The 13,806-nt window shown below is 41.3% G+C and overlaps 1 protein-coding gene across 2 annotated transcripts in view; it reads left to right on the top strand.

The window, feature by feature from the left end:
- The window catches only part of gopc (golgi-associated PDZ and coiled-coil motif containing), a 37,768-nt gene extending 25,071 nt beyond the window's left edge, over positions 1 to 12,697 (top strand). For both annotated transcript variants that reach the window (XM_080192561.1, XM_080192562.1), the window contains 3 exons: positions 4,583 to 4,747; positions 5,151 to 5,331; positions 10,817 to 12,697. In XM_080192561.1, the coding sequence (XP_080048687.1) occupies positions 4,583 to 4,747; positions 5,151 to 5,331; positions 10,817 to 10,935 (465 nt within the window). In that variant the 3' untranslated portion in view covers positions 10,936 to 12,697. The remainder of the gene's footprint in view (positions 1 to 4,582; positions 4,748 to 5,150; positions 5,332 to 10,816) is intronic.
- Positions 12,698 to 13,806: the final 1,109 nt, after the last annotated feature.

Genomic DNA, 13,806 nt, shown 5'->3' on the forward strand with positions numbered 1-13,806 from the left:
TGGTGTGCACACTGTTTAAAAAAAACTTAGAATCCCTTGTTTCAGTTACACTAAAAGTATGAACTATGGTTACATTTGTGAATAGAATGTACCTCTGACCTTTAATCTCACTCAAGCTAACATTGATGCTGCGCACAACTTTGTTTGGTTAAAAAGTCAAGTTGTATTAAAACATTTATGTTGTGATCTGCCAATTATTGTTTGTTCTAGTACCATAGTTTATAGGATAATATATGTCGGCTAACACAACAATTTACTTCTATTAAACACATAAATAGAGGATAGCATGTCAGCACTATTCCATAAAGTGTATACTAAGCAAGATCAGAGACTGTGGAGAGGATGCAAAGGCAATTTGAAGAAAAGGATTTTAAGGAAGCTTTTGAAAGTAGGATGGTGGTGAGATGAAGGAGTTTGTCATGAAATCCAGAATTCCATAGTAGCTAAATAGCTAACGGTGATTGTGTACGAGAAGAAGGGAATGAGAAATTCTTCAATATTTGAAGAATGCAAGTATATACAGCAGGAGATACTGGTGAAATGGGAGGGTGGATGAGGGCATGAGGGATTTGAACAGGAATCCACTTGGGTAAGTAGATCCACTTGGATACAGCAAGTTACTTAAGTTTGGGGAGGATGAAATTGTTGGGCAATGAAGGAGGAGGCATGGGAAAGTTGTGGTTTACAATTTAGATAAGTAGTTTGCAGGGGAAATGGAAGGCACCTCAGCACATTCAACAAGTTACTTCTTGAAATAATGGAAAATGGACTTGGTGGTTGCAGCAGCAGAGATTTGGGAATAAAGGTAAGGAACATTCTGGAGATTGAAACAGGTTAGGAGTTAGCAATCATAGAATCTTACAATGCAGAAGGAGGCCATTTGGCCCATCGGTCTGCACCAAACACAGTCCCACCCAGGCCCTATCCCCATAACCTCATGCATTTATCCTAGCTAGTCCTATTGACACTGAGGGATAATTTAGCACGACCAATCCTGCACATCTGGAAACTGGAGCACCCAGAGCAAACCTACGCAGTCACAGGGAAAATGTGCAAACTCCACACAGTAACCCAAGCCAGGAATCAAACCCGGATCCCTGGCGCTGTGAGGCAGCAGTGCTAACCATTATGCCGCCCCCAAAGAGACAGACCTCTGCTCAAACTTAAATAAGATGTCTGAGGCTTTGCACCTCCAGACTAATTTCAAAGTAGCAATTTGGAAGATTCATGAAATCTGAAGCAGTGGCATAAAGATGTGGCTGGCAGCCAAAGACAATGACAACAAGTTTACAAATATTTAACTGGGGGAAGTTGCACCTTTATCAAGGGCTTTAATGCTGTCCTAAGAATGCAGTGTGCAGTAAAATAAAAGCAAAATACTGTGAATGCTGGAAATTTAAAATAAAAACCAGAAGAACTGAAAAAGCTGAAATGCGATGATTTTCATGCTTTAGTATAAGTGTTTGGGGTGGGGAATAAAGTAGAACAAAAAACAAGGTCAGGAATAGCTTAGAGGCTGGGGAGGTTAAATTAAAAATGATGTTATAGAGCGCAAGACAACGGGAGTGGTAATGGTTGTGATAGAGAAACAAGACACCAGGCTAAGAGTTAATGGCAGAATAAAGGACAGTTCTGTTAAAGCAGAAGCATGAAAACAAGAAACAGACTAGCACTTGGCAAAAATAAAACACAACTCAAAATGGAGGAGAAATTCACAGTCTGAAGTTATTGAACTCAGTCTTGAGTCCAGAAGACTGTAAAGTGTCTATTCCTGTTGCTTGCATTGGACTTCACTGAACACTGCAACAAGCCGATGTGTGAACTGTCCTCCATTTTGAACTGTTTTTTGTCAGGTACTAGTCTGTATCTTGTTTTCATTTTTTTTTTGCTTTCACAGTGCGGTTCTTTATCCTGCTATTACATTCATTCTTGACTAACGTCTTATTTCTTGATCTGAACCATTATCACTTGCTTTGCCTTTTATTCCATGACATCGTTGCCCTTTAAGCTCTCTACTCTGTAACCTATCCTTGACGTTTTTAGTTCCATCTGACTGCCCCCTTTTTTGTCAGCAGCATTTCTATCTTCAGTTATGAAGAAGTCGTATTGAACTTGAAACATTTAAATCTTGTTTCTTTCTCCACAAATTATGTCACACTTGATGAGATTTTCCCTGTACTTCCTGTAATTAATACAATATGCAGTCTCTTATCCCAACTTTATTCAAAACTGCAAAAATGCAGATTAAATGGTTTACTGAAATGGATGAATTATGACATAAAGATTCCCTCTGAACTATGATGTTGCATTTCCTAATATTATGCATGCATTGAGATATATGCATGTCGAGAGATATTCACATCTTGTCAAATGTTTTTAATAAGGGAAGAAAACGTTCATAAAGTAATGGACAATGTATTCTGTTAAACTTATCTTTAAAAAGTAAATGTTATGGCCTCAAAGATGTTTACAAACTTTACATCTTGGGGGATACTGTTGACCAGAAACTGAACTGGACTAAAAACGTAAATTCCATAGGTACAAGAAAAGATCACAGGCTAAGATGTCTGCAGAAAGCAACTCCTCTCCTGACTCTCCCAAGCTCATCCAACATCAAAAAGGCATAAATTAGGATGGAATACTGTCTATTTATCTGAATGGGTGCAGCTCCAATAACACTCTGACCTTGACACCTTCCCTAGGGACAAGTAACCTCCCTGATCAGCACCCCATCTGCCACTTTAAATATTCACTCACTCCATCACTGGTGCACTGGCAGCAGTGTGTACCATACACAAGATACACCACATCAAATTGCCAAACCTCTTTCAAAAGTAGAACATAGAACATAGAACATTACAGCGCAGAACAGGTCCCTCGGCCCACGATGTTGCGCCGACCAGCTTTTTTAAAAAAAAACAACACTAACCCACTAATCTAAACCAATCCCATTTCGTCCATAAACCTATCCACAGATCTCTTAAACGCCCCCAAACTAGGCGCATTTACAACTGCAGCTGGCAGGGCATTCCAGTCCCTCACCACCCTCTGGGTAAAGAACCTACCCCTGACATCAGTCCTATAACTACCCCCCCCTTAATTTAAAGCCGTGCCCCCTCGTGCTAGCTTTCTCCATCCTAGGAAAAAGGCTATCACTATCCACCCTGTCTAAACCTCTAATCATCTTATATGTTTCAATAAGGTCCCCTCTTAGCCGCCTTCTTTCCAGCGAAAACAACCCCAAATCTCTCAGTCTCTCCTCATAGGATCTCCCCTCCATACCAGGCAACATCCTGGTAAACCTCCTCTGCACCCTCTCCAAAGCCTCTACATCCTTCCTGTAATGTGGGGACCAGAACTGCACACAATACTCCAAGTGTGGCCGCACCAGAGTTGTGTACAGTTGCATCATGACGCTGCGACTCCTAAATTCAATCCCCCTACCAATAAACGCCAAGACACCGTATGCCTTCTTAACAACCTTATCTACTTGATTCCCAACTTTCAGGGATCTATGTACACATACACCTAGATCCCTCTGCTCCTCTACACTATTCAAAGTCCTCCCGTTAGCCCTATACTCAACACATCTGTTATTCCTACCGAAATGAATTACCTCACACTTCTCCACATTAAACTCCATCCGCCACCTCGCGGCCCAGCTCTGCAACCTTTCTAAGTCACCCTGCAAACTATGACACCCTTCCTCACAATCTACCACACCTCCGACTTTGGTGTCATCAGCAAACTTACTAATCCACCCAACTATACCCTCATCCAGATCATTAATAAAAATTACAAACAGCAGTGGCCCCAAAACAGATCCCTGAGGCACACCACTCGTAACTGAACTCCATGACGAATATTTACCATCAACCACCACCCTCTGTCTCCTATCTGCTAGCCAATTCCTGATCCAATTACCTAGATCACCCCCAATCCCATACATCTGCATTTTCTGCAGAAGCCTACCATGGTGTACCTTCCAAACCATGACCTCTATCACCATGGAACACAACCATCTGCAAGTTCCCCTCTAAGTCACTCACTCATTCTGAATTGGAAATATATTGCTATTCCTACACTGTTGCTAGGTCAAAATCCTGGAATACTCTTCCTAACAGCACTGTGAATGCATCTACACCGTATTGTTTGCAGCAGTTCACTGCCACCATCTCAAAGGCACTTAGTAATTCTCAGTAAGTGCCAGCCATGCCAGTGACATTTTCACCCCATGATAAAAATTAATTCCTACTATTCAAATTTTTTGTGCAATTTTTTTGTTGCTTTTCTAAAATGTATCGAGTTGTTCCATTGTGCTAATTCAAAACTACAAGCATTCCAATGATTGAAAAGTCTAAACTTTATGACCTGGGAAATGCAGAAAAAACATGTTGCATAGCTAGATATCGCAATTCTGACAAAAAAAAATTACAAGTAGCACTTAGTTTAACATGTTTGAGCAGAGGTTATTACATAGTCCTGTATATACCATGCGATGGAATAATTTGTGGGATTAGAAATAAAGAAGTGCACTGTCCCGATGTTAACTAAATGAGACTGCTTTTTAATTTTCATACAGGGTGGCAAGGAGCACGGAGTTCCTATTCTAATATCAGAAATCCACCCAGACCAACCTGCTGAGCGATGTGGTGGCCTGCATGTTGGAGATGCCATACTAGCTGTTAATGGAATCAATTTAAGAGATGCCAAACACAAAGAAGCTGTTACTATTCTCTCCCAGCAGGTATATATATGGGCAACTATCTGCTTGCTAAAATGTGTGGGGGTGCTGCCCCTGTCTAATTCTGACATGTACCTCTACCAGTTTACAATTTTGACAAAGGACAATTTTAATCAGTCTTCTTGCTGGACTGAAGCTGAGAAACCTGCCGTGTGCATTTTCTGTGTTGATTCCAACTAAACTCTATGTAGCTTCTTGGCAAGATGAATATAAATATTTACAACATGTTTACATGAATATTTTTAAAATATAGTTTATGCACACCATTTTTTCAAATGTAAGAATACTCTGTGTTTTCATACATTTCTATAACCGTTGTCAGGAATAGAAAATTACAAAAACACTTTTGGTGTGCGATTGTGGAATATTTGTGTATTCTGAGAGCACAACTTTGTTCTTTTTAAAGAGAGGAGAGATCGAGTTTGAAGTGGTGTATGTTGCTCCAGAGATAGACTCTGATGATGAAAATGTGGATTATGAGGATGAGACTGGGCATCGTTATCGCTTGTATCTTGATGAACTGGAGGAAAGTAGAAATGCAGCTGTCGGCAGAAATGATGGAAGTGGTGATGCCAAGCCCCTAGCAGGTAGAAATGTGAACATTATCAACTTGAATGATACTGAGGCATTCCAAGATGTTAAATACCTCCCAAAGAATACCATAAAATTTATATAGAACCTTTCACACCATCAGGACATTTCCAAGCACTTTATGACCAATGATGTGCAGTTAATGCATGTTAAGAACATAAGAAATAGGAGCAGGAGTAGGCCATCCAGCCCTTCGAGCTTGCCCCGCCATTCAATAAGATCATGGCTGATCTGTCGCTGCTCAGTTCCACTTTCCCGCCCTCTCCCCATAACCCTTAATCCCCTCTCCTATCAAAAACCCATCAACCCGCGTCTTAAAAATATTTAGCGAGGCAGCCTCCACCACTTCAACGGGCAGAGAATTCCAGAGATTCACCACCCTTTGAGTGAAGAAGTTCCTCCTCAACTCCGTTCTAAACCACCCCCCCTTTTATCTTGAGGCTGTGCCCCCTAGTCCTATTGTCTTTTTTGAGCGGGAAGAGTCTTTCCACCTCTATCCTATCCATCCCATTCATCATCTTATACGTCTCAATGAGATCTCCTCTCATTCTTCTAAACTCTAACGAGTACAAGCCCAGTTTATTCAGCCACTCCTCATACCTCAACCCCCTCAATTCCGGTATCAGCCTAGTAAACCTCCTCTGCACTCCCTCCAAGGCCAAAATATCTTTGCGCAGGTGCGGCGCCCAAAAATGCACACAGTACTCCAGTTGCGGCCTCACCAATGCCCTATACAGCTGCAGCAAGACCTCCCTACTTTTATATTCAATCCCCTTCGCTATGAAGGCCAGCATCCCATTCGCCTTCCTGACCACCTGCTGCACCTGCAAGCTGGGTTTTTGCGACTCATGAACAAGGACCCCAAGGTCCCTCTGCACCGTCGCCTGCTGCAGTTTTTCGCCCTGTAAGTAATAGTCCTTCCTACCATTCTTCCTACCAAAGTGGACCACCTCACACTTGCCAACATTAAATTCCATTTGCCATTTCCTGGCCCATTCGCCCAGCCTATCTAGATCCTTCTGCAGACTCTCCACACCCTCCGCACAATTTGCCGTTCCCCCAATCTTGGTGTCATCAGCAAATTTCGACACTCTACACTCGGTTCCTTCCTCCAGATCATCTATATAAATGGTAAAAAGCTGAGGCCCCAGCACCGACCTCTGGGGCACTCCACTAGTCACCATCCGCCAATCCGAATAGCACCCGTTGACCCCCACTCTCTGCCTCCTATTTGACAACCAATCCTCTATCCACGCTAACACCCTACCCCCAACTCCATGTCCCTCGACCTTCTGCAATAACCTCTTGTGAGGCACTTTGTCAAACGCCTTCTGAAAATCTAGAAAGACCACATCCACCGGCTCTCCTCTATCCACCGCCCTGGACACATCCTCATAGAACTCCAGTAAATTTGTCAGACACGACTTCCCTTTAATGAAACCGTGCTGCGTCTGCTCTATCAAGCAATTCCCTTCACGATGCCTCGCAATTTCCTCCTTAATGACAGATTCTAACATTTTACCTACCACAGACGTTAAACTAACCGGCCTATAATTCCCCGCCTTTTGCCTGGCACCCTTCTTAAACAACGGCGTAACATTAGCCGTTTTCCAATCATCCGGCACTTCCCTGGAATCCAGCGACGTTTGGAAAATAACCACCAAGGCATCCACTATCACCTCCGCCATTTCTTTCAGAACCCTCGGATGCATTCCATCCGGTCCTGGGGACTTGTCCACAATCAGCCCCTCCAGTCTGTCGAGCACCGCCTTTCTAGTAACAGTAATGTCATTAAGACCCTCCAGTCCTACCACCTTTCCATCGCTAACACCCGGCAAATTATTCACGTCCTCCTCCGTGAAGACAGAAACAAAAAAGTTATTCAATACCTTAGCCATATCCCCATCCCCTACCATTAGGTCCCCTTTCTCATCCTCTAAAGGACCAACATTCACCCTAGCCAGCCTCTTCCTTTTTATATATTTATAAAAACTCTTGCTATCCTTTTTTATATTAAGCGCTAGCCCAGCTTCATAGTTTCTCCTACCCTTCCTTATCAACTTCTTTGTCAATCTTTGTTGACATTTAAACCTCTCCCAATCCTCTTCTCGCCCACTACTCTTAGCTACTCTAAATTCCTCTGCTTTTAGTTTAACACTTTCCTTCACCTCCTTCGTTATCCACGGCTTATTACCTCTCCTCCTACTATCCTCTTTGACCATCGGAATAAATTTCCGTTGAGCACCAAGAAAGATCTCCTTAAAGATCCTCCACTGCTCCTCAACAGACCCTCCCTCCAACGCGCTCTCCCAGTCCACATTCGCCAATTCTTCTCTCATCCTACCGTATTCCCCTCTATTCAAACAAAGGACGCGTGTCCGGGAACCCACTTTCTCCTCCTCCATCTGCACCAGAAACTCCACCATACAATGATCACTGTCCCCAAGAGGATCCTTCACCACAAGGTCCCTAATTCTACCCGCTTCATTACATAGCACCAGATCCAAGATAGCTCGCTCCCTCGTCGGCTCCAACACACACTGTTCGAGGAAACTATCCCGGCAGCATTCCAAGAACTCTTCCTCGAGCCCCCCACGTCCAACATGGGTCGACCAATCAATATGCAGATTGAAATCCCCCATAACTATGGTCTTCCCATTCCTGCACGCCGCACTTATTTGCGTGTTAACAGCCCGCCCCATCTCCAGATCATTATTCGGGGGCCTATAGACGACACCCACCAGCGTCTTCCTCCCTTTGCTGTTCCTAATCTCCACCCACAACGATTCCACCCTCTGCTCCTTGGCTCCAATATCATCCCTTGCTACCACCTTGATGCTATCCTTAATCAGCAGAGCTACGCCCCCCCCTTTTCCCTCCTGCCTATCCTTCCTAAACACTTGATAGCCCTGTACATTCAGCTCCCAGTCCCTGTCACCCTGCAGCCACGTCTCTGTAATGGCCACCAGATCGTATCCATTTGTGTCGATCTGCGCCATCAGCTCATCCACTTTATTCCGAATGCTTCGTGCATTCAGATAAAGTGCTTTCATCCCAGCCTTCACCTGGACCCTATTTGCCGCAACGCCACCAACTATACTCACGCCCCCTACTCCCTCTATTATTGGGACATCCTCGGCCTCTTCCCTTACATGTACACTCTCCTTAACTTTAGACCTCGTAAGGTCACCTACCCTTGCACCCTCCCCCCCCCTAATTAGTTTAAAGCCCTGTCTACAGTCCTCTTTACTCGATTCGCCAGCACTCTGGTCCCAGCACGGTTCAGACCAACCCCATCCCGCCCGAACAGGTCCCACCTACCCCAATACTGGTGCCAATGTCCCATAAATTCAAGCCCATTCCTCCCACACCAATCCCTGAGCCACCCATTCACTTCCTTAATCCTGTCAACCCTACGCCCATCTGCACACGGTTCAGGCAGTAGCCCAGAGATAACCACCTTGTCGGTTCTACTTTTTAATTCCATTCCCAGCTTTTCATACTCCCTCCCCAGATCCTCAGTTCGCATTTTGCCTACGTCGTCGGCACCCACATGTACCACAACGACCGGATTCTCACCCTCCCACTCCAGGTTCCTCTGCAGCCCAGCTGCGACATCCCGGACCCGAGCACCAGGCAGACAACACACCCTTCTGTGCACTTTGTCATTGTGACAAAGGACAGTGTCAATACCCTTCACCCCACTATCCCCAATCACTACTACGTTCCTTTTCCCTTTTTCTTTGCCTATGTCCTGCTGCAGCACTGTACTGTGTGCAGCTTGCTCACCAACCTCACCTGCCTCGTTCTCGTCCAGCCAGGAAGCAAGAACCTCAAACCTGTTATGCAGATTAAGAGGCTGAGGCCTCCGCTCCTCACCCCCCTTCCTCCTCCCAGCAGCCCCCACTTGTCCCTGACCCTTAGAGTTAGCCAGTCTAGGGGGGGTGGATGTCACTTGCACCCCATTGACAATGGCACCCTCTCTCCCCCTGATGAGCCTCAGTGTCTGTAGCTCAGAGGCCAGCTCATTTACCCTGAGCTGGAGCTCCTCTAGCAACCTGCACTTACTGCAGACATGGTCACTGGGATGAACCCTAGGGTCGACCAGTTCCCACATCATACAGAAACCACACATCACATGCCCCTCCATTATTCACTGTAGTAGTTTTGAAAAAATTTTTTTGTTTTTTTTTGTTTTTCAAACGAACTCACCTGGCCTTCTTTCCTTCAAGCCCTTTTTGATATTAAGCCCTAGTAGCTCACTCTGCTTCCCACTCACTCCGCTGCCCGCATGTTGCAGAACATGGCATCAATTTGTGCACAACAAGGTCTCATAAACTGCAGTATGATTTTTAATCAGATAATCTATTTTGGTAATGTTGATTGAGGAATGAATATTGGCAAGGCATCTGAGAAAATCCCCCACTTGCACTTCAAATAGTGTCATTTCCACCTGAAAATTAACTGTGTTCTCAGTTTAATATCCCAGTTGAAAGACTGCATTCCCTTGATACTAAATTGTGCCCCCCAACTCTGAACTGGGACTTGAACCCAAGCCCCTGACCTTCTGGATTTAGAGGTGAGAATTCTATTACTGAGCCAAAGTTGACAAGCTCCAGAACAACCACACTATTACCTTTACTCAGTCTTAAAGTATAGCTTAAAAATGAAATACTGCAGATGCTGGAATTTGAAGCAAAAACTGAAAATGCTGGAAAATCTCAGCAGGTCTGATTGGCTCTATTCTCACCCCACAGATATTGTCAGATCTGTTGAGATAACATTTTCTGTTTTTATATCAGATTCCAGCATCCGCAGAATTTTGCTTTTAAGCTATACTTTAAGACTGAGTAAAGAAAATAGTGTGGTTGTTCTGGAGCCTCCCGCATCCGATATCATGCCCAAAGGAGTAATTTTCATGTATGCATCTGGACTGAGTGTTAGCAAGCTAGTACATGAACAGTTAAACTATATCCTACCCATATCTAATATTTATACATGCAGCAGTAAGAAGCCTGGTTGATTTTTCTCCTCTATCTTGCTGAACTGAAGCCATCATTGGCACAATGTTGTGCAGCTGATATGTACGTTACTGAATACAGACTGGGACCTTCTTGGTCTATGTGGTTACACTGCCATTGCCAATTGGATTGTTGGGTGAATCCTCTTCCATCTCTTTTTCACTAAATGTTATATTTTAGAAATTTCTTTCTATTTCTGCCTGCTAAAATATCTAAATGCAATAGGGCAAGTGTATACTCTTACAATAGTTGCCAGTTGTCTAAACAATGTACTAACTTGACATGACGCGACCCTTGAATGTTGCTGAAAATATGCTTCCTCATACTTTGTGATTTAGTGGTACAAATTTTTTTTTTTTGCAGGGTTAATAATTGCCACAAGCACAAATCCTGAAGAATCTATAGCACTTGTATGCAGTTTTTTGAATAAGCTATTAATGCTGATTTTATTTTTTTAAAGTAACAGAACAGAAACCGGTTCTAGATGCCATCTTAAATGGGGATGCAGGAACGAGCAGTGAAACAGCTTCAGAAGATGCAACACCCAAACAAAAAGATTGTGCAGAGTGCTCATCTTAAATTATCCCTATGTTACTTGAACATTAATGTGATATTTCTGCACTTGACTGGCAATACAGAAGAAACATCGTGTAAATGTGATCAACTGTGTATACCTGTACTGAAAATAATGTCTATTAGGGATCACCATGATTAAGTTCTGTGGCTAAGAAGTTCAAATATACCATAGAGCTGCATCAACAGTTCTGCATGTATGAAAATATTTTGATTTTGTATTATTTACCATTTTAAGGAAATTTGGTTGATGGTTAACATGTTCTAAGATTACATCTAACTGAAGCTTTGAAACTAGAGAGAGACAAGGAGAAAACATATATTAGGTGCTAGCTTAATAGTTAAAATTAAACAGTGTCTTTAGGGATGTTTTCAGACTGCCCGTTGCACTTTCCCTTTAAGGTTTTTTTGTGCACAATATCTGCACAAGAAGCACTTTCATCCTGGTACAGTTAATCTTTTCTGTGATGTTGCTTCTAAAGTGAAGCTTTGTCCTTTAGAGAAAATTGATGACATTGCATTTTGTTCTCATTGTTCATATATGCAAAACTGTTAACTGCATTTCCTCAAGGTACAATAGGTTGCCCTGAACCTTAGCCTTCTCCATAAAGAATATAGTCGCATTGCATTAAATGTTGTTGTTAATCTAGATAGGAATTGACATATTAGTTTAATATCTACAAATAGTAAAAGTGTGATATCTTGTGTTTAAACTTTATGATACAGAAATAATGAGCCAATGAGATGTAGATTATTAGGTTGCATAACTGCATCTCATTGGATGACTAACTTCCTGCTAAAGTACATTACCTAGTCCAGTAGTAATAATTATTTAAAGATACCTTGACAGAGTTGCATTGTTGGAAGTACTCAGTTCCTACGTATATCCAAACCAGAATTGAAATGCACTATTTGTAATTATTAGGTTATTCTGAAAAGGGTATAAAATGGAACATTGTAAAGTTAAGATGATGTTGGTATATTCAATATAGTACCACTTCATTAGGTGCTTTGCAGCTTTGGAAGGGAAGCATGTTGTATGTACTGGTCTCTACGCATTGATCACTTGATACACTGTGCCGATTCAACATAGCTCATAAATCCTCATTGTTCAAATAGTGTAGGCATGGCATGAATTTCAAATTCCCACAAAATTCTGACACCCAATATCAAACTTATGTGAACATGCTAAAGAATTATTTTCAGTTAATGACAATTTAGACGATCGTGGAGGACTTCACAGTATTACAGCAGAAATGAAAACAGAAAATGCTGGAAATACTTGGATTAGGCAGCACTTATGGAGAGAGAAACAGAATTAGCATTTCAAATAAGTTATTTTCCATCTAACAAAATGTTATTTTCTGAACACAAAACTCCGAAGAAAGTTATATTTGCTTGTCCTTTTTTTTGCTATATGTACACAATAGAATTCACACTTTGTATATACTATAATGAAACAAATGCTTCACTTTTTATAGTGTAAGTTTGTTCTCAGCAGCGCCAGTGGTTTCCTTGCCATTTTTGTATAAGCAACTCTGTATTGTACATACATCTTTATTGGATTTTTAACTATTTATAAAGTTACAGTTTATGGTGAATGCTTATTTTTATGCACCCTCCTCCCCTTTCATGGCTTTAAAGTTATACTGTAAATGAGTTCTACAAATATGTTAAATGCTGTGGTTACACACTGCCATTTGGGCTTAGTTGCTTGCTAAAGCAACTGGAAAGAAATTTTCTTCAATAATACATAATTCGTTTATTATCCTTGGTTTGTCTTTTAAGTATCTTTGATTCTCCATTGATTTTGAAGCATCAACAGAATATGACTCAAGAAGCAAAGCCATGTTCTTTATAGGTTTTTCATCTTTCATCAATAGATAAGTTACCTGTAAATACATGTATACTTAGAATTTGTGGGGTAATAAATTTGTTGTGCATCTGCAGAAATACAAATTGGCTTGTTACAAAGCATTCAAATATGATGCATAGAGAGTATTTGATGTATCAAGTTTGCTCTATTTTAAATACCTTATACATCTGATTTCACAATGTCTGTGATAATACTCAGGTCGATGGCATTCTTAAGCATCTGTTTGGAAAACTTTTCATCTTAATATTCCACTACATAATGTGCTTGAATATTATTTTAAATAACTGCTAGATTCTGTTCAGTTTGTTTTTCTATACTCTTGTCTTTTAGCACAGCATTCTGGCTATGTTAATGAAACAGTGGGGAAACGAGATCTGTTAATTTATTTCATCATATTCACTTGTTATAAAGTGTTTAATGTATTGTTTTACATTTGTTTAACATTCCTATATATTCATGGCTTATAATCATTTCCTTGTGCATTGGGAAGTCTTACTGCACCTGGATAATATCATTTCCTTTTTTGTACTTTAGCATCAGAGTACAATTAAGAAAACTTAACTTAAATGAAAAAGTGATTTTCTCAAGATTATGAAAAAGCAAATTGAATTTTTCATACCCATGAAGGCAAACAAGGGATGTGGAAGTATATGGCTGACAATTAAAGCTAAATGAATGCAAATGAGAATTTATACAGGAAACATCCAATTACACTGAAGTACAATACAAATAACATTTGGGAATATTCTGATTGATGATTTTTATATTAACTTTAAAGACTTTATTCCACGGTTAGAAACCATTTAGCTTTTAAGCAAATTATAACATTACTAACATTGGTCAGAAAATCTGAAATGGGAAAACTGAATGATCAATGTTATGTCCAAAAAAATTACGCTACTAGAGGGATATTGAGAGACTGGAAGTGCCAGTTCCTTATCAGAATAGTGTGGAGCTAGTAGACCAGATTTACATTAACATTCTCTCTTCATTCAATGATC

Source organism: Carcharhinus amblyrhynchos, chromosome 7, assembly GCF_965287045.1.
Source record: "Carcharhinus amblyrhynchos chromosome 7, sCarAmb.v2.hapA, whole genome shotgun sequence".
Lineage (NCBI taxonomy): Eukaryota > Metazoa > Chordata > Chondrichthyes > Carcharhiniformes > Carcharhinidae > Carcharhinus > Carcharhinus amblyrhynchos.